General features: G+C 42.3%; 1 protein-coding gene across 3 annotated transcripts in view; it reads left to right on the top strand.

Moving 5' to 3' along the window:
- Positions 1–21,856, top strand: part of unc5cb (unc-5 netrin receptor Cb) — a 103,335-nt gene that overhangs the window by 79,120 nt on the left and 2,359 nt on the right. The window contains exons 5-16 of one of the 3 annotated variants that reach the window (XM_031860151.1): positions 1,721–1,901; positions 3,438–3,605; positions 3,876–4,040; positions 7,719–7,775; positions 10,287–10,478; positions 12,439–12,801; positions 15,028–15,115; positions 15,270–15,441; positions 18,921–19,154; positions 19,777–19,926; positions 20,025–20,189; positions 21,200–21,378. In XM_031860151.1, coding sequence (XP_031716011.1) covers positions 1,721–1,901; positions 3,438–3,605; positions 3,876–4,040; positions 7,719–7,775; positions 10,287–10,478; positions 12,439–12,801; positions 15,028–15,115; positions 15,270–15,441; positions 18,921–19,154; positions 19,777–19,926; positions 20,025–20,189; positions 21,200–21,378 — 2,114 coding nt within the window. The remainder of the gene's footprint in view (positions 1–1,720; positions 1,902–3,437; positions 3,606–3,875; positions 4,041–7,718; positions 7,776–10,286; positions 10,479–12,438; positions 12,802–15,027; positions 15,116–15,269; positions 15,442–18,920; positions 19,155–19,776; positions 19,927–20,024; positions 20,190–21,199; positions 21,379–21,856) is intronic. The other 2 variants (XM_031860152.1, XM_031860153.1) reach the window with 2 other exon arrangements.

Genomic DNA, 21,856 nt, shown 5'->3' with positions numbered 1-21,856 from the left:
CTCCGAATTGACATAGTCATCTATTACCATAGATTCAATGTTTTGTGTCTTATGTCTAAGTCCACACTGCAGTACTCATTGATTTGTGTGATAATAAAGCTGCTTTCATTAAACATCTAGTTGTGAATTAATTGAAATTAGCATCTGCTAATATAAAGACATGTTTGTTTTTTTTCATGTGGGAAGTGTCGCTCATAATGCTGTACCATTATGTTGAGGAATTAAGATGGCGTATAAGATATATCTACGACTGAGTGACCGATACATCGCATCTTATGTTATGCAGCACTTTGTGTCAATGCGCTCTCGTGAGAGAGATTTAATTTCAGCTAGTAGATGGCTTGTGAGGGAATCCTATCCTGCCTTTCTCCACGAGATTGAGTCAGCTAATATATGTTTATGGCGAAAAACACTTATAAGCATCAAATTAGTATATACTATACATCACACTTACGGAGGTTTACTGTAAAGCTCTGCTGATATTAAGTAGTACTATATGTCTTGCTGGATATTAAGCATCCAGTGTTTGGTCAGATGTAAGTTTGTCTTGGTGATAGGTGTTTTATGGGCTGCACAATGTAAGTGTTGTGTGCATTCATGTGAAGGAGGACTGGGTAGGCAGAGTTTGACTGTGAGATAATTGTGTAGTATTGAACATACCTTCGTCTCAGCCTCTCCAATGTGTTCCCACTGGATAACGAAGCAGGCAGCTGAGGTGTGACGCTGATGGCATCTTTGATATCCGTCATGTCAAGCAAACACAGATACTAGTGAAGCTGGTGATGCATGTAACTCAGTGCATGTCACAATCAGCACATCTTCTCTTCGGAGAAAGTTCTAACAATGCTGGTCTTACAACATCGCCCAATGTTTTGTACATCCCGGCATCACATGCCATGTGTGTGTTTCTTATGAAATCAAACAACATCGTTTTGTCGTGGCGGCCCTTATATCAGGTTATTGTCCCACTTTTTTGAGATACTTTCTCTCTCAAGAGCACAATCTTTTATAAACATCCTACTTATCTTCGCCTGTACGGCTCCTTAGGGTCTTATCTCTTATCTGGCCCCGCTCCTCATGGGATATCACAATACACAAGAAGTTAGCTATTTGCCAGGTCTCCCCATCACTGGACAGCTCCTTTTGAAGAAAACCAGAGAACCAGCAAATATTGTTGAATCAAAGTGGCTTCAGAGTGTGAGGCGGCACATGTTATTCTTTTAAAGCCTTCCAAACCTTTACACCTCTTGAAGAGAAAAAGGATCTCGGTGATTTACTGCCGTATAAAGGCTCTAAATTTTTGTGATAGTGCCAGGAGTTCAATACCCGTATCATTTAGAGAAATGAAACTCATAAGGAAAGGTCAGAGAGACTCTCAGATTCAGGAATGTTCTCTACTGCCTGACCATCCTGCTGTTACTGTAGTGCTTTGTTCTATGGGGAGAGTAAAAAGAGCATGATAGCTATTGACTTTTTGTAGCAGGACCTTCAGAGACGTAAACAATTGTGCTCTACTCGTGGCACTCACTGCTATTTGAGAGGTTAGTCGGAGACGAGAAAAACTACAGCTGTTTAAACACTTTGCTGTGATTGTTCTACAATTGAATGAGGTCAACCTGTCACATGTTCTCACAGCGTCTGTTTAAAAGACTGTTCTGTTGTCTCCGAGCTCTTTGTCCTTTCTCTTTTTTTTCAAGTTGTGCTCTCTCCTTCCCCTTAGGTGGAGTGGTTGAAGAACGAGGAAGTTATTGATCCTGCGGATGACAGAAACTTCTACATCACCATCGATCACAACCTGATCATCAAACAGGCCCGCCTCTCTGACACTGCCAACTACACTTGTGTCGCTAAGAACATTGTGGCCAAGAGACGCAGCACCACAGCCACAGTTATTGTCTATGGTAAACGAGCACCGTCTTAACACTCAACAACATAGTCAATGAGATATAACGATAGTCTTTCATCTCCTGACCGACAAACTCTTTCTCCTTATTGTCCACATGAGGGATGACTAAAGTCAGACACTAGCGCAGAAGAAAAGTATTGAATTCCTATAAGAAGGCAGCTGAACTCCAAAAAACAAAATTCAAAGTCACTCTGCATAAAGCAGAATCCTTCTCTCTCCCGGGGCGTGTAACATTTGCTCATTTTGTTCATGCCGGAAGGTGTGCAAGAAATGGAAGATAAGTGATTTTTCTGAACTGTAAGCGAGGTGCTGATGTGGCTGAGCCATACTTAAAGAGCCCCCTGCTGTGGTTTCACACAAGACCCACCCACTGTTTCCCCAACATCAGCTAACGTGACTGTTATTGCACAGCACGGCTGTGAAGTTGAACAATGTGTGCTCGAGGCTGTGCACTTTCAGAGTGAATAAAGAGGTAATGTTGCATGCATGCGGATGGATACGGACACGAGACAAACGTGAACAGATGCTTGAAACTGATACTTTCACCAGGGTCGAGTTTAAAATCTATAATTCCCTCTTCACTGGCTCATGAACATTAAGAACAATGTGGCTAGTGGGGGTCAGTGTAAGGGCGATAAAGAAACACAAATTGTGAATCCAAGAGAGACGGTTTCAGGGACAAGGGTTGCTGTCTGCGCAAGGCTTTCCTGTCACTGGCGTTGAATAACTGCTTTGATGTCAGCTCATCCTTGACTGAAAGTACAACAAACCACTGCGTCTGTTAGTGCTGTCCTTGTTTTTTAATCAAAATTGGGTACTTGCACCTTTATGCACAGTTGTGCTGTATGTGAAGGTACACATAAAGCAGTTTTGGAAACCCAAAGCATAAGAGAGAGTGGCACTAGAACATGCACTGTGTGTTTAGCCCAGTGGTTTCCAGCCCAACTCGCGACAAGGACACTGGGAACAGGAGCACGAGCAATGGAGAAAAAGAAGGAGAGAGGAGATAGATCCATAATCCATGGAGGAAAGAGAGCAGACAATAAAGAAATGTGGGGCTTTGGCAGTCTTCCCCTAGAGTCCAATATTTTGGGCTTCACTCATAAGCATGTCACATTTGAAAGTTGGAGGCTCCAAAGGGGCCCAGTTCCACCATCTCAAATGCCACGGACTTGTTCTCAGCCACAAGCCCTGGTGTCACTCCGCACTGGATTTAGTCGCTGACAGAGATGGATGAGAGAGGGAAAAGAGGCATTAGGAGGAATCAGTGAATGGAAAATGCAGCAATGTGACCAGTATTCACTGTCTGGCTGCATGGCAAAGTAACAACCAGAGAAAGCTCTTTTTATACATTTTACAATGTGCAACGATAAATGATGTATTGATAGAAGAATTAAATCCAAATGTAATGTTTTTAATTTTGTGTCTCTCTGTGCTTTTACTTATTTTTATTTCATTTGTTAAATTGTCTTTTTATTTTGTCAAGTAGTGCGAGCGATGTTTTAACACGTTTCGTTCCCATGTATACCAGTGAATGGTGGTTGGTCGACATGGACAGAGTGGTCGGTGTGTAACAGCCGCTGTGGCCGTGGTTACCAGAAACGCACACGCAGCTGTACCAACCCAGCCCCACTCAATGGCGGCGCCATCTGTGAAGGGCAAGGCATTCAGAAGCTGCCGTGCAATCCTCTCTGCCCAGGTATGGCATCAAATTACAATAAACCCACTCGGTAGTGGGTGGAAAAGGGTATAGGTGCACAAAAACGGTATTCATAATATATGATACAACTCTGTGTTTGCATATTTCGCTCTGTTTGTGCCTCCACCCTTACTTGTGTGTCTCTCTCCCACATATCCCGCTGTCTCAATCACGCACACGTTCACCCACTCACGTACTTGTTTGTCTTCATCTTCTCATTTGACCATTTCGTTCACTCTACCCCCGTCTGTCCTGTCTGTTGTGTGGTAGTGGATGGCGTGTGGACAGAGTGGATTAAGTGGTCCACCTGTGGGACAGAGTGCACCCACTGGAGGAGGAGAGAATGCAGCGTTCCAGCACCCAAAAACGGGGGAAAGGACTGTGAGGGCATGGTGCTCCAGTCCAAGAACTGCACCGATGGGATGTGCATGCAGAGTGAGTACCCGACTAATCCTCTGCTACTCTCTCTGACCTGCCAACCAAAGAAATCTCTTCACCCTTTGACCATGAGTTTCACTTTGCTCTTTCATTGACACGCTGTGTTTCACATGCCGACATAACACTGTCACCCTGTCTCTCACTCACTCTGTTTCGCTTCACTCATACATAAACAACACGACATGCTAAAACTCCTTTCTCTGTGTCTTCTGCACTCAATCTCTTTATTTGCACATTCATACGACACAAAAGCTGTTGGATAAAAGTGACATAAAAGAAGAAACCACAGCACGTCTTTTCTTGTGTCAGCTCTGCTGCAGATTTAAGTACATGTTAAAAAAAAAGACTAGGCCACATGGGGAAGTGCTCTAAGTAATTATCCTTGTCACAGGCTAAGCATTTAAGAGTTATATTTAAAATAATAATATATTGTAATTACATAAAGGGGGTCACATCTACAGGACTGCTTTAATTACTACCTTAATTTAACAACTGAGAGGAAACACGTGGCCACAAAGTGGCACAACTGTAGACTTGCTCCTTTTCCTGCTGACAATTACACGTGTTGCAAAGTGAGCAAGTATTGCGGACGACATAATAATCTAGTCTTATAATGATTTCAAAGATCCCAAGATGCACCAGCATTTCTTTCTCATCAATCACAATCCTTCGATTGCTTTTACTGTTTTGTTGCTGGCAGAAAAAGGCCAACGCCAGTTTGTGGTGCGGCCACAAAAAAAAATGTTTTCTGCTTCTCTTTCTTCCAGCAAGTTGAAAACAGCCACGCAGTTTAGTGCTCCCTCTCCCTTATAATACATTCACAGATTGGAGTCATGCTGCAATTGCTCTGATACAGTTGTGTGTTTACTGCAGTGTTAAGAAGCTACTCAGATAAGTATTTAATACCTTGAACTACTCAAACAGTCTTTGCCTTCTTTTCTTTGCCTGTAATAATAATAATAAGAGGAAGTGGAAGAGAATGAGGTAGCTGGAAAGACTGCACAGTAACCGAGTTAAATTCTGTGTCGAGTTTAATAAAACAATCCTCTCCAATGAACATCTTTGAAGGTGTTAGAACCCCACACACGGTCACAGATGCCTCCATTATGTGTATAACCTCCTACAGATGGTGATGGTGACACTAATAATATAACAAAGGCTCTGCTGCTGGATGTCTCGAATTTGATGCAGTTGGCCGTCACTGTGTGCAGCTGATGTGAGATTTTTCCAGCACTGAAGGGTTGTTAACCGCTACCAGCAGTATGGTGTCGACATGATGTGCTATAGGTTACGGTTGACGTCACATTGGTGGCAAATATGCATCTTTAGGCGCGGATGGCTGATGGATTTGCATGCGTCTGTCCAAAGTAAACACGTACTGTCTGCCCATATGTATGGAGGACCAACAGGAAACTATGACTTCAGTGCTCAATGATTTCATTTTGCGTCAGCATCAGAGGAATGCATTAGCGGATTTTATAGCCAGGGTCATATGTCTACAGTGTATAGAAACATCAGGGGAAAAATCTATAAAAACTCTCATAAGTACTCTTATTTGTCTTATTCATCTTATTTTATTTCTGCGACTCAGCCTATCACAGAAGCGTTAGTTCTCGGTAGATTGATGGGCAGCTTGCAGAGAGTATAAAGCCATAATGATATAGATTTAGGATCGTTTCAGGGATTGATTTTTTTTGGAAGCTAAGAGGGTGAAGCCACTTATGTCAATGCTAATGACCATTTCCACTAGCATTTAGAAGAACGGCCCATTATCTAAAAGCTCACATTATGGCAAATATGATTGGGAATGGAAGTTGTGTGCAATCTGAACTCACCTCGGACTGCTGATCTGCTCCCTCCAGTGCCGGGCTGGGATCTGAGCAAACACGTGTCTGTGGATTCCATTGCAGCTTGATCTTATTTTCTGTTGTTTGACTTTATTTAAATCATTTCAATTGCAATCCATCGCGGAAATCTGGCGAAGGAATTTGATATACAAGCTGGAAATAGAACTCGAGATGCTCTGTCTCCATCGCTGCACAAAAACACAACTGACCTGAATCAAAAAGGAGATAGTTGTATTATAATTTACTTTGCAGCTTGTTCATCACATTTAGACTGTCGGTGAGTTTGGGGTTAGGAGTTAACAAAGTTATGTATCTACAGATTGATCGAGAGAGGTTTGCACTCTGCCTGTTCAGATAGAACTTCCCAACTCTTAACACAAGCCTGTAGTTTTCACAGTTCACTGAGGCTGACCTGTCTAAATCTCTTGTTTTTGCGCTCCCTCTGTGGTCTGCCTTCCCTGATTCTAAGCCTTTGGTAACCCTCCTCTCAGACATGACATTTTCTTGACATATTGATGTAGCGAAAGGGGAGCGAACACTCCAGGCAGGGCTAATGTTTTATTGCTATCAAACACCAGAGACGGGGGAAATCATCATTCTAAGGTTCACTTCAGGCATCCAAGAACATCAGGTTATTTATACTATAGTGGTTGAAAACTTTTGATTAGATATAAATGTCTTTGGCGTATAATCATGAATTCCATTGAGTGTAGATTCATAACCAAGAAGTAGGATGACATCAGTTTTGCCACATGACAGTATTCTTCTCCGAGGATGAAAATCTGCCACATTCAAGGAAGTAATGTCTGAAAGCCAGACAGTGATTTCCTGTACTACGAGTCCCCTTTTCCTCCTCAGCTCTATTTTGTCAGTAAGGAATAATCTGTCTCTCTGGGGCTCTGAGGTTTCCTTTGGAGGCCACCCACCGAAGCATGCTTTTACTCTCGCTATATTGTAGACTGACGGATGAATAGAAAGTCTACAGGATGGGTTCAAATGGGCCATCCGTTAGACTGACCCTGACAGTCGCCCCCCCCGCTCCGTCCTGGCCTTCCCTTTGCCTGATTACATGAACACACCAGCTCCATCTATCAAGTCATTGATTTTCCTGTCGGTCCACTTGTCTGCCCGTGGCTCTCTCCCTCTCCAATAAGGACTTCATTGTTTGTATAGTTGTTTATGGATGTCCCAGGGAGACTGAATATTATGTGCACTAGTGCACTATCCCTGGCTGCCATTCTGCACTGCTTCTCCTTCGCGTCAACAAACAACAAAGCCAACCAAAAGCCCGGTTTACGGCCCAAAAACCATCTATGTGGAAGATTTTGCATTGTTCTTCAACCTTTTTCCATTTCCTGCTTTCCTAACACACGCAATCCTTTTATTTCTTGCACTAACCTCTCCATCCACCTTCCAGTGACATATGCAAGGCTGTTGGTTCTATTGACTCTGTTGTTGGAGCCCACACTTTATCAGTCCCTCCATTCCCCTCACCTGCCAGCATCAGTCCTGCTGCTGCTAAGGCACTAAGCCCAGTTGATGGATCACACCACTCCCTCACCGAACCTCCATGTTCCCCCCCGTTCCTCTCATCCATCTTTATACTCTGTACACCGATCTGGAGAGGAGGGGCCAAATCAAGAAAGATCGCTTCCCTGTGTCATCACTCCTACTCATGAGTTTGTTGCTGTCTCATTTGTTGAGTTTGTTTTTCTGTTGGCTTAAATTTGATTTTCATCATCCCTCTCCCGCCATCTCCCCTCCCACCCTCCCCCACCCTTACCTTCCCTACTCTTTCTGCTACCCACAATCTCTACCTCTCTTCAAGGTTCCTTATATCAGAAGTCCTCTGAGGCAAAAGACAAGAGTGATTTTGGAAATTCATGTGAGTTATTGTTTGTTTTTTTATCATTTGTTTTTTAACATTATTTCTACATTCATGCTCATGTCTGTCTCTAATCTTTGTTGAAAGGTTTTACAATAAGTTTACAGTAAAAAAAAAAAAACTGTCTTATATTGCAAACAGCAACGTTTTACATGTGGTATTTTTTCCCATTAACGTAAAACAAATGTTTGCCATTGTCCTTTTATGTCCATCTCTGTTTCATTACTGCTCTTCTGTTATTTTACTTGCAGATACCCACCTCAGGGCATTTCCTTTTTTGATTTCCGCTCTGCCCTATCTCATAATGTGTCTCTACCTGTTTACCAACTATTGTCTAGCTCAGAGCTGACAATGCCTTTTACCCTCTTGCCCCTCAAGAACTTCAGCCTTGACACTTTGCCTCGTCAGGAGCTCAGGCACTCAGGCAAAGAATTTAACCCACTGTGTCTTTGGCGGTGCATATCTCTAATATTTTTCTCTCTGTATTTCACCCTCCCTCTGTAAATCTCTGCGTCCTCCTAGAGAATGAAGTGTTCAATAATCCCTTTCATTTCCCATTTCTTGTACTTTTCCCTCTCCGACAATGGCTCATGTTCAAAGGGATGTATTAATCTAAGTGATACATTTTAATGTGTACACTGAGCAGGTTGCTGCCTTTATCATCAAAGCGGGGATGGGAGATTGTTCGACTGAGGGAATATATGTTAAATAACTGCAGGGAAGCTTGCAGAAGAAGCACAGTGAAATTACATTTTCAGACTTTCATCAGTGGCTCCCTGCTCTGTTTTCTGTTCGTGTCTGTGCTAGAAGAAGGATTAGAGGCCTATCATATATAAGGATATACCTTGACACTCTTCTTTAATGTGATGTCTCAGTTAGGGTTGCATGAAGAGAGCGAGGCCACACGCATCCTGGGACCGAGGGAAATGAAGTCTTCCCGTGGCCTTTCAGTACATCTTAACTGAAAGAAACTATCTAGTTTTATTCTATCACTATGTTAATACAGCGAGCAAAAATTAAGGTCATACCCAATTTAAATTCAATAGATATTCTCTAAGAGCTTTGAATATAATGGATTTTAAACTGAGTGTTGAATGACGTACTTGTTTAGTTAGATTTAAAACCTATTCATCCAGCTACAAAAACATCAAGTCATAACTAGAGAAAAGGAAGCTGCACGCGTTTACTCTTGGAGACCAAGGATGTGCTAAAAACACAACTTATGGCTTTCGATTGTCAGAAAAACACTCCCTTCTCTTGCTTTTCTCCTTCTTTGTACAAGAGAACACTGGAGACACAGATTGAGTGCCATCTGTATCCCTGAGACACATGAGGCTAATTTACACAAACGCTCAGCATCATGCATGTCCTGAAAGTGCTGTGTATGGATCTATGGTTGATGCTGCCCTCTGCTGGTGCAGATTCCGTGGCATTTGCATACTTAAATGATCTTATCAGACATTTTTCTCTGATCAAATAACTTTATTTTTACATTTCGCTACCTCTAAAGAAGAGTTCCTCCTCTATTGTCAACATGGTGACAGTGGAGAACATTCTTTACCAAACACTACAGAGAGTTCAGACTGTCAGTAGGCATCCATTAAAAGGTCTGATCGGTAATGAGTGTCTGTCTGAGTCTGCGTTTCCAAGAGCCACCATGTCCATGCCAGGCCCGCTAATCACAGAGGTTACTCCAGCTGGAAAGAGGACAGAAAGACTCTGGGAAGGGAGACAGAGATGAAAGACAGTTTGAGAAATGCAAGCTATGTCTAGATCTTATCTTCAGTGTGTAAGAACAAAGACAGAAGCAGACTCTGAACTCCAACGCATAGCACGGTAATTTGAAGATGAAAACGTCTTCAGGACTTTTGATCTCGCTTCTGAGTCTGCTTGTTAGACAGTGTGTCATTGGGTTGCACTGGAGCAGCCGTCCTTATTAATTGCGTCGTTGTACGCAGAGTTCATCATCATTATATTTATGTTCTTGTTTTTCTAGTTATCTGTATGATGTATGGTGTACAGGCCCCTCTAACCCACAACACATCATGACTCTTGCATATGTTTACTAGATATCTTTGTGAGGAAGAGCTATTTGTGTGCCCTTTAGTGTGTAACATCAGCCAACATTGAGTGTAAGATGGCCAAGCTGAAAGGAGAAAAAGATAAAGTTGTGTGTGACTCTCTACAGTACATGCATCATTATCCCGTTTCACTTTTTACAATTAAGAGTGTCCTCTATTATTTAATCAACACCCAGATTATTTGCCACAGCGGGGCAGCATTAACCACAGTCAAAAAAAAAAAAAAGACAGGAGAACTGTAGTGTATGCATTTATTTCCCAGTAGATGGTTATTAATATCCGGCTCAATCTTAAAGCAGGATATTAGTCTGCTGATAATGGCTTCATCACAACCCCTGCATACTGAGAAAGAAAGCTGTTGATGTGAACTCATGAGATCTTAAAAGACTGTTTTTCTTTTTGTCTTCTGTCTCTCCCACTCCTCCTCCAGTGGCCCCCAGTACAGATGATGTAGCTCTGTATGTGGGCATTGTCATCGCGGTGATCATGTGCCTGGTTATCTCGGTTGTCGTGGCGCTCTTCATCTACAGGAAGAACCACCGCGACTTTGACTCTGACATCATCGATTCCTCCGCCCTCAATGGAGGTTTCCAGCCAGTCAGCATCAAGACCACCCGCAAAGGTGGGGTTCAGCATTGATATATGTTTATTTTGTTTGTGTGTTTGCCTGCATGTATTAGTGTGCATCTGTGTGCACATGCTTTATGTCTTGTTTTCACATGCATACATGATTTCCTTTATACCACCTGTGAGTTAGTTAGTGAACATCAGATGGAATTAAGACTGTTCATCTTTTGAATTCTTCTGATACTTATAATGATACAATAACAATATAATACAGATACCAAAATGTTAGCAAAGTATTAAATCAGTATATATCTGACTGAAGCACAAGTAAACAAGACAATTAATCTGACCGGGTATTCGATCGTTGCTTTTGGTACCGACAGTTTTTGATACTCTGTGTTGTTACAGACACATTTCAGTCAGTTTCAATACGCCGATGATTGCATAACAGTAATGTCAGGCGTTAGCAACCCACAGCATTAACCTGGCGAGATAAGTTTTACTCAGCTGCTCTGGCGCCACGTGTGTGTTAGTGATGATGTGAATGTAAATGTGGCCTTTTGACTGTAGATGAGCAGGAAGCTTGTGAGAGAAATACAGACGACATGTTTTTGCGAGCAAGGCGATGAAACTATTAAATTGCTCGTCGCTGTGACGGCAGACCGAACTATGCCCCTTCATTAAGGCATAATAAGGCCAGTCTGCATGTCGCATATTAAACTCTTAATTAGATTTGGGCTGGTGACGCATGACTTGTATAAGATAAGATGCAGAGTTGAGGACAGGTGGCAGTGAGCTGGACAATAACACAGCAGATTGTAAATGTAAAAGTCAGTCTGAGGTTTTAGGAACTAGAAAATTAAAAGCTGGAAAAAAAGAGAAAATAATACACAGGAAAAGAAGATTTGGGTATTTAAAACCAAAATCTTTGCTAAATGTAGGATTGTTGTCACTGTTAAACACACATCAAAGACATCTGCTAATCCACCACTGAACAGAAGAAGAAACATTTGCAAACAACAGCAACAGGTACACACAAACAGTATAGTAAACCATAGTGTTAATGCGACAGATTTTCCTTTGATTAAATAGCTTTAAGAATATTTGTAAAAGAAAAATGTGTTTACAAGTATATTTCATAACTATATGGATAACCTCTGGCAGTCCAAATCAGTAGATGTCTGAACCAGATAACTGAAGACAGGACCTGATGGTGGCAGATAAACAAATCAAGACCAGTCGATATGTCTGTACTGACCGTCAATGTCAGCTAAATAATGTTAGGTTATTTATATTGAGCCATTTACTAACTAGTGTAGAACTCTAACATTTAGGCTTACTTATTTAAAAACAAAAAAGAACAGGCTTAAGACATAATGAGAATACTGCAATAATTCTGACCACACCTTAACTACTACTGTTCATATTTTATATAGCATTTATAATAATGACACAAACATGAATACTACTACAACTATTGTAATACTACAAAAAATGGTAATGAGAATAGGCATAGATCCTTATTTTACCCGTCTCTTGTTTTATTTGAACACTTTGTGACCTACGTTGACATCTGCACCATGCAGAAAGTTGGTGTTGTTGGAGAGCAGAGAGGGGTCGGAGGTAGTGGAAAAGCTGGAGGAGAGAGCGCTCCCACTGCTATCACTGCTATCACTCCACCCACTCAGCACAGCTATTGAACATTGATCCTTGTACCTATTGGGTAAACCAAGCGTTAGTGATGCCATCTGTTACTCATGAATCACAGCTGCGCCTATAACTTCTCTGACTGAGTAATGTTTCTTGGTGGTGAGGTGGACCTCCCTAATGAGCGAAAAAACAAATGAGTAAAGTCAAACAGCAGTCTTGCTGATTGCCGCCAACACTTTAGTTCCTGGTGGCTGTATTGGTTTGAAGTTGGCTTCCTACCAGTTGGAAAGAGTATGCGGTGACCACAAAACTTCTCTCAAGACATTTACTCTGCGTGACTGATGTCACTTTCTTTTCTTTTCCAGCTGATCTCCTAACATCACCTCCCGACTTGACCTCAGCGGCCGCCATGTACCGCGGCCCCGTCTACGCCCTCCACGATGTGGCTGACAAAATCCCCATGACTAATTCCCCTCTGCTGGACCCTCTTCCCAACCTGAAGATTAAGGTGTACAACTCCTCAGGTTTAGTGACCCCACAAGATGACCTAGGGGGTGAATTTTCCTCTAAACTGTCGCCTAAGCTACCACACTGCCTCCTGGACAACAACGATTGCACGATGGGCCGTCGCACGCAGACCCAGACGTTACTCCGTACTAGGGATCCATCCTGCACCGCGTTGGGCTCCTTCAGCTCCCAGGGGGGGCACCTCATTGTGCCCAACTCAGGTACTGTACCAGACAAATGAGACACATTTGTGTGTGTTGATCTGTGATTCATTGAGTATTCATATGTTTAACCAGGCTGAAATGTTTGCCGATTTCAAAATATGCAGAGATAAGCATAGTATAAGAATAAATGCGCTCTCATTCATGAAAGAGGGATCTCCAAGTTCCAGCAAATTCACAGTTCATCTTGAAACTCCTTAGCTGTCTTTTGTCTGTGTTAATTGGAGCAGCATGCTTTCATCTACCCGTGGCTCTCCTTTCAGGTGCTTTTACAGCATTTAGTGAAATTCTGTACGTGCATGCGAGAATATGTGTGGGTGTGCGTGTGCATATATTTTCCTTCTGGTCGGGTTAACTCCTCTCCATAGTCTAGTCTGGAGATAGATTATCCATCAGCTCTTCCTCTGTGGGGCCATTCATTTTTTTTATTCATAATAGGTGATGATATTCTTGGCCCGAAATGTTTCCCTTAAAGATTACATGAAATGGGCACTTGAAACCCCAGACCTTTTCTTGGCTTTGTGCAGTAACTTCCTGGTACCTCTTAAACAAACAAGATATAAAGCGTTGAGTAGTGTTTAGAGGTGCTGGTAGGCAGATTTAGTTACTTTCGGACAGAGTCAGGCTAGGTGTTTCCCCCTGGGTTCAGTCTTTATGCTAAGCTAAGCTAGCTGGCTGCTAACTGTAGCTTTATATTTAGCCGACAGATGAGAGTGGGATTGCTCTTTTCTTTAAGTCTCTGTAACTAAGCAAATAATCACATTTCTCATTACACATGGTGAAATGTGCCAAAACAAATAATAATGAGTACTGGTATGATTGTTTCTACCTTTTAAGAGACGGGTACATTTTTGTTAAATGCGGACTAAACTGGGCTGAAATACGATATAAATGATGTTCTAGATGTATGAGATCTGAGCTGTTTCTTTACCACCTTGCAGGATCAGGGTCACATCACACAGATGTGACCTTTAAATAATACGCCAAACCATATGCAACCTATCAGTGTGTTAACTGCACACAGTATGACGAGGGTTGATGGATACCTAAGGTGTGTGCACTGGAAGTACTGATGTAGAGGCATACTGTTTCCATGCTGTCCTCACTTCAAACACATGTGGGCTGTTTGTAACATGCCAGAGATGCATGTTGACAGGCAAAGACAAACTAGCAGAGACATTAAAGGATACACCGACTCCTCAAGTTTCTTAACTTTTCCCTTTTTCGTTTTTTTTGATTCCTGTAAAAAATGCTCTGAGCTGCTAGTTGTGCTCAGCCACCTCATCAAGTTACATAGGCAGAGGGAGAGGAAAGAGCACATTTGATATTTGATCTGTTCGTGAGTCTGGGTAATGAAATATTTGTGGCACCGTCAGTGTGGCTGTTTGGTATTTTGCATCTTAAAATGCGTTTCCTATCTCTTTTGAAGCTTTGCTGTGAGGGAGAGTGGCAGTGTGTGAGACGTCCCCGTGGCAGAGTTGTGATTGCCTAGCTAGCAAGAGAAGCTGTCTGTCACCTTTTGAAAAGTTCAGTACAAGGACATGGGAAATCAATGAGCTATCTGAGAAACCCCTCCAGAGAGAAAGTGTGTGTGTGTGTGTGTTCATTTCTGTGTGTATGTTTGTGCATTAGGGAATGTGGGGGGGTAGGGTCCTAAGAAACGCATTGGACAGGACATCATATCAAATCAATCTGAGATGGAAAAATGTAAATCATGCTGGCTGCAACATTATGAGAACGCTATGAAGAGCAGAGAGATCATTGATTTTAGAAATGAAATGTCACACCATTTCCTGGTGCTGTAGGAGAAGGCAATAAACTGCAATAGTTTTTTATAAGGGACGCTGAGGGGAATTGCGATAATTATTATACTTCTGTTATTAAAATAATTATCACTTTTCTCTGGGTCTTTAACTCTTTAGTGGTACAGTAATACACATCCAAATAGCATATCCATTATAAGTAATTGGTTTATATTTGTGAGTGTTAGGGACCTTGGTTTCACAGTGTAAATATACATATGTAATATTCATATTTTGTAGTTTTTTATGCTGGTCTGATGTGTCTGTGCTCTCACTGACTTTACATTTAACAGAAGAAGCCTATTAAACACATTCATGACATTGGCATGGGCAGCAAAACACGTTGTAAAGTCTCCTCTGATCTACCTGACAACTCACAACGCTTATGTGTGCCTTTTTGTTTGTCTGTGTTTGTGCTCCCCAGGTGTGAGTCTGCTTATTCCAGCAGGGGCCATTCCCCAGGGCAGAGTGTATGAGATGTATGTGACAGTTCAGAGGAAGGACAACATGAGGTATGCAGTGCCGCCAGCCACATCAATGCCCCCCAGAGCTGTGTTTACCCCTGTCAACTCCACCATGTCACAAATACACCGAGACTGCTGTCACATTGCCACTAAACAGCATTTGTGTGTACTTGTATGCGTGTTATTCTCTGTGCACCTCCAGGCCCTCGGTGGAAGATGGCCAAACAGTGCTGAGCCCTGTGGTGAGCTGTGGACCCCCCGGGGCCTTGTTGACTCGGCCCCTCATCATCACCATGCACCACTGTGCTGTGTTTGACGGCCAACAGGATTGGCTGATCCAGCTCAAGAGCCAGTCACAGCAGAACCACTGGGAGGTGAGATGTGGGATGAAAACTGTGCAGCAGTCTCCTGTGTCTGTCACCACAGTCCAAGTTTGAAAATGTGCTTTTGGCAGTCATGTGAAGTATTAAAATGATATGATCTGTTTGCCAACTAAAATAAGATTCACAGATGTGATTTATCCTCATCCACACTGCATTTGGTTGTTTAAAAAGTCTACCTATCAAAGAGCAAAGGGAAAGGTATCGGGAATAACACAATAATGTAATGGCAATAGTGCCATAGATAGCATGGAGGAGGTGAAGGGGATCAACTTCCCATGCTTGGTTTTGCAGCTCAGCACTCGGAGCGAACCCCTGATGCAACCAGGTGCTGAAATAGAAAAGCTCTGATAGCATGGAACAGGCTGGGACACATTTTTCCCCTTGTACCTTTCATGAATGACTATTTCATGTGTGTGTGCTGTTTGTGTTTTTGGAAGCCCTGTGCCTGCAGGCTCCATCATTAACAGTGCTGATGACGAAAAGTTGGGTTGCTGAGGGCAGCAGTGTGAATGTGTTCTGCCTATCCTGTCTCTCCTTCTCTTCTTCACTTTCTCTGCCTCAAACACACACACACACGCCCCTAGACACACAAAAAGTACACTTACCACAAACATCATTTGTAGAGAAACTATGCTTCCGACCTGATCCCAAAAACTGCTTTAAATTTGGTCCAGTTTTCATCTTTCTCCCCAAAAAGGAGTCGTACACCTCAGATGATAATAATAATATTAAAGATCTCGTTTAAGGCAGTTATTAGCATAATTTTCTTACCTGCCAGGAGAGCGTTTCTGAGTAAGCTCTCCTTCCATGTGGTTTTTAATGAACTCTCACAGGCTGTGCGGAAACATTTTTTAAGTGGAAGATGCTCAAAGTGTAAAAACAACCCATAGGCTCATCAATTGTGTAACAGCAGGTTCTAACAGTTGCAGAATGAAAAGCAGTAGAAAAACACCCAAATGTTTCATTTTCTTAATAATATGGATTTCAGTCTATAAAGGCTTAGGGCCTAAATTAATAATACATACATTTGAAGAGGATACTACTCTTGGGGAGGGTATTTAGGTAAATGTTGAAGCATACTGTGAAGGCCAGTCACATTTGGAAAAGCACACTACTTAGCACCATCCTATATCTAATATATATCTGTCAGCATATTGAGTAGTGGCTTGAATAGCATCACTTTTAAGAAGTCTTTGCACAATCTCCACTGCTGATGTGATGATATGACTTATGAAGCAGAGAAAAACTGCCAGACTGGCCCCACATGCCTCTGTGACATTGATGAATCACTTCGAGGCAGCTAATATAGCTCAGGGTAAACTGAGTATTTTTAAGGAGGCATAATATTGATCGAGGGCGAGGGGGGGGGGGGGGGGGGGTCCAAGTGTCTGTGTGTGTGTGTGTGTGTGTGTATACAGTCTAATGCAATCTGGAAGTATAACCAATTGTCTCACTGGTCAGTCTGGCTCCTGTTTGTAACAAAATGTCCTCATACCTCGAACAAAGTCTGGAGTTTGGAGTATCCGATGACGTGTCTGGTCATTGAAAATATTGGGGTGGACATTTATCCTTATTTCATATATTGGAGGGGACGTGTTCCCCCGTCCCTCGTGGTGATTACACACTTCCTATTGAATATATCTCTGACCTGTCAGAAATGCAGATGGTAATATCCAAGGCGACAGCAGCAGCTTCCTTATATGAGCTTGTCTTCTCACTGAGGCTAGCCTCCATGCTGCATGTGTGAAATATTGCTTTATATGACACGATATTGCTTTTTATGATATGCTCTGTCACAATGTGTATTCATAAATGTAGAAATGAGAGAGATGGGCTCCTCTGAAGTGATTCCCATATATATATATATATATATATATATATATATATATACAGTACATACAAACACCCCATCCCCGTCAAAACACACACACACAGCATCATTGAGGGAACATGGTGTTGTGATGATGATGATGAAGACAGCAGGTCATATAATGAGGAACATGTGAGGCTTTCTGCTTCAGTAACTCTCCTACAAAAATTCATCCTCCCACGCCTCTAAGAAAGAAAATCTCTGCTGATGAATGCAGTCGCAAATTTGTGAATTATGTATGCTGTGTGAATATGTGTGTGTGTGTGTTTCATGTGTGCGCCTGCACACATATGTAAGAAGCAAAAGCCTACATTTCCACTGTGTGTTCTAATTATCCCCCAATAAGGAGCCCCAGTGCCATCCCTCAGGAGCAGTTAAAGAGTCTAATGATCAGCCATAATGCTGCTTTTAAACGGCCTCGCTCACAATAAAATACTGTAATTCCTCTTCTGTCTCTCATAATAGGCTGAGTTAAAGCCAGTGTGCTGCTCACAGGAGTATTTGGATTAGAGAGAGAGAGAGAGAGAGAGAGAGAGAGAAGGCGAGATCAAGAGAGATCAAGAGAGGGGGAAAGCCTCCCCTGACCACACCGTCTTATTGGAAAATAAATATGTCCTGGCATTAGTGCCATTACAGGGGTCAACTACAAATGGTCCAGAAAGTCAGTCTTTTATTACCTGACATACACAATGACAGTGTGTCGGATATAAGTAATACACACTTGCCAAGTGTAATATTTTAAGGTCACAGCTTATGTGAAAACCCTAACCCCCAGTTGTGCTCTCTCCCTTAAATTGAAATTTTAACTCGGTGTCAACTAACCCATTTGTGCCCACAGCTGAAGTTTTAAATTTCCCTTGATTAAATTATTCTCCTGGCTTGCCTATATTTTCAAAATCGCTCTTATGTGAATTACTATGTAAGATCAGTGTGTTCAAATTTCAATTCCTACTTCAAAGAAACAAAGTGTGATTTTTCATGTGATCTAGAAATGTCAAAGTAATTTACTGTTGGCTACTTTGCCAAAGTATGTCCGTACCAGATTTCGAAACTCGACCAATCGGAGTCAATCTTGTGGCACTTTTCCTAATACTCAATGTCGTCTTTGGGCACAACTGGAATTGACATGTTTTGTAAAATCAACTAGAGAAGTCAGTTCTTCACATCTCTGCTTCGCTTAGCTATAAAACATGTCATACAAGTGAAAGTTTGAGAATGACCACTGTGCCACAGACAAGTTTAAAAATGTGATAATTAATAGTAAATAGTGTAATGTATAATGTACAAAGAAATCATTTAATTAGATTTAGAAGAACATTAACTTGATAATGTATCTTTTTTCTCTGATATTAATTAATGGCTATACTTGCCAACAAATGAGCAGAAAAGAAGAGAGCCAGAGTGACGGCATTATAAATGCTTTTAATTATGTCTTCTTTTGTTCTTTTTTGCCCCTCTATATAATGTTATTTTTTCCGACTGCAGATACTACCACATGTAACAAAATTATGAAGCCTGGACTATTTCTGTTTTGTTTTTTTTGTAGCTTATTATCTCCCACACTTGTGTCACTTTTTTTGGTCTTCCTGCCCTCGTGTAGGATGTGGTGGTGGTCGGAGAGGAAAACTTCACCACGCCGTGCTATATCCAAATGGACGATGAGTCCTGCCACATCCTGACAGAGACACTGGGTACCTCCTGCTTAGTGGGCCAATCTCTCAGCGCTGCAACCACCAAGCGCCTCAAACTAGCCATCTTCGGCCCCGTCACCTGCCCCGCCATGGAATATCACATCAGGGTCTACTGCCTGGACGACACACAGGACGCATTCAAGGTAAATATACAGCAGGTTGCATGTGTGGATCCGTTCTTTTGTTCCCTGTGTTTGCAAAAGATTATGTAGCAGAAATTAAATGTGTTTGTGAACATTAATGATGTTTGTGAGTGTGTCATTTCGACTAAATTGTTGATTTGTGTGTGTGTGTAGGCACAGCCAGCAGATGAGCTTAGCGAGGCAGAATGAGAAATCATTGTGTTGGTTTGTCATAATAAGGGGAGACAAGCACTTGCATTTGTAAAGTGTTGCTGTTCCTAGAAAGATGTAGCTGCTGCGCCAATACAAAATAAGCCACCTTTATCCCTCTACTATTGTCTCCCTCTGTTTAATACCTCCATCTACCTACACGGAGGAAAGATAAGGACGGATTATTACACTGAGCAGGGATATTAAACACGGTTATTAAGTTTGGGAATGGGTAATGAGAAGTGATAGTGATCCTCCTGCAAAGGCATTGAAGTTTGTTTCAGATGGCTGGTCCAGATTCAGGTTCTTGCATTTGCAAGAAACTGCTGCAGCAAACAGCAACAGTTCACAGCAGCACAATAGTAGACCCATTTGTGTCGAGGTCAGTAGACATGGTTACAAAACTAAACAAGTGTGTGTCTTGTGTATTCAGGAAGTCTTACAGATGGAGAAGCAGATGGGTGGGAAGTTGTTGGATGAACCAAAGACTCTCAGCTTTAAAGACAGCACCCACAACCTGAGACTTTCCATCCACGATGTCCCCCACACGCTGTGGAAGAGCAAACTACTAGCCAAGTACCAGGTAAACTCGTCGTACACCTTCTCAGAGAGACAACAAAACATTTTCACCCGCTCGCTGACAGCTGAGTAAACCTTCTACTCTCTGCACCTCCTCTGCAGGAGCTCTCCTTTCAGCAAGTGTGGTGCGGCTCACAGAGAAACCTCCACTGTTGCTTTACGCTGGAGCGCTTCTCTTCCAGCACTGTGGACCTGGCCTGTAAGATATGTGTGCGCCAGGTGGAGGGAGAAGGACAGATTTTTCAGCTGGACACTACACTGTCAGAGGTAGGGTTTATACTGGCATAAATTCTCCTTTCACCTGTAAAACTACCGTCAACCGTCAACTTTCCTGTCTGTCCTTGACTGTGTTATCATGCTGCTCCATCACTTGAGCCGTTTAAACGCTATGTATCAAAGTGCATTACACTTTATCGTAAACACATTTCATACTGTTCATTGTTCTCCGTATCACACGGTTGGCTGGACCTCCTTAAAGTTGAGAAGAAAATAGCAATCTCATTCTCATCTCGCTATTCATTTATAACGCTGTTATACTGTTAAATTACACAATCGGATAACTACTTGCCCTAAACACTTGTTTAAAAGAAGGACTCTCTTAGTTTAGATACGAGCAATGCATCATAAAAAAAGATTTGAAAACGTCTGATTTTTATAATGGAGATCACTTGAGTGAATTTACCCTCTCTCCCATGTCCTCTTCCCTTCTTTTGCAATGTTCGTAAAAACACCGACAGGGTGGAAGATGGGGAGTCTCGACCCTACGGCCTTCATATAGTCCTGACAGGCCAATTCAGAGTAGAGGGGGAATAATCACCCTCCAGTCGTGCTGCACTTGTTTCACAAAGGCCATCTGGCCGGGAGGATAGAGCTTGAGGGATGGCGGAGCACTCAAGCTTTGTGCTCAGTAATGAGATGAATTACAGTACATGCAGTCCAGAGCTGCGGCCCTGCCTGACCTTGCTTTCATTTGTCTCTGGTTCTTGCTCTGGTTTCTGTAGCCAGGAACTCCAGCACTTAATCCTCCAGATGCAATATATTTCAAAATCAGTCACTCGCATCGATAAATTAACGACAATAACATAAAAAATTACCTGGAAACAGAAATTTTCTGTGCAACGGTACAATTTCGAAGCATTTTGTGAGATGTTGTTCGATTATGTACATGCTGAAAAAATCTCACTGCTACATTCTGTGTCCCTCCTCTCTCTCTCTCATTCTCTGTCTCTCTCTCTCTCTCATTCTGTCTCTCTCTCTCTGTCTCTGTCTCTCTGCAGGATTCCCAGAGTATTGACACGTCTCTGCTGGACCCTGCAAGTAACATCACCACACTGGTGGGGCCCAATGCCTTCCGCATCCCTGTCTCCATCCGACAAAAGTTGTGTGGCAGTCTGGATGCGCCACAGACCAGGGGAAATGACTGGAGGATGTTGGCCCACAAACTTAACCTTGCCAGGTGGGCTGTCTGAGAGAGAAAAGGAGTGACCGTAGATTTAGGCTCTTAGTGGTCACAGTCTGGCCAAAAGAACATCGGGTTGAACATCACCTGTCATCAGGTTTTGCTCATTTTTCAAGGGAAAATGAAAGAGATCAAGTGAATAAATAAGAGTGACTTGTTTTACAGATATAGTCAATCTCCCTATTCTTCCACAAGTTGCTGATGTGCAATTTTAGCTGCCAAATTCTATTTTCACAAGCATTAGGCATCAAGATAAAAGCAGGGATCAAAACTGAAGTCTGTTTTTATTTGATTAAGATTTTTCGGGGGTAGTGTGACTCATTTCGATAAGCATCTGCTGAATTGAGATTAATTGAGTTTGACTAAACTGAGACAGACACAGAGAGAGACAAAGACATAACGACGCTTCTCTTTTGAAAACGTTACCCGTGTGTGTGTGTGTGTGTGTGTGTGTGTGTGTGTGTGTGTGTGTGTG

Source organism: Anarrhichthys ocellatus, unplaced genomic scaffold (genome assembly GCF_004355925.1).
Source record: "Anarrhichthys ocellatus isolate YVR2014 unplaced genomic scaffold, GSC_Weel_1.0 scaffold23, whole genome shotgun sequence".
NCBI classification, from domain to species: Eukaryota; Metazoa; Chordata; class Actinopteri; order Perciformes; family Anarhichadidae; genus Anarrhichthys; species Anarrhichthys ocellatus.
This window is presented reverse-complemented; position numbering and strand designations above follow the sequence as displayed.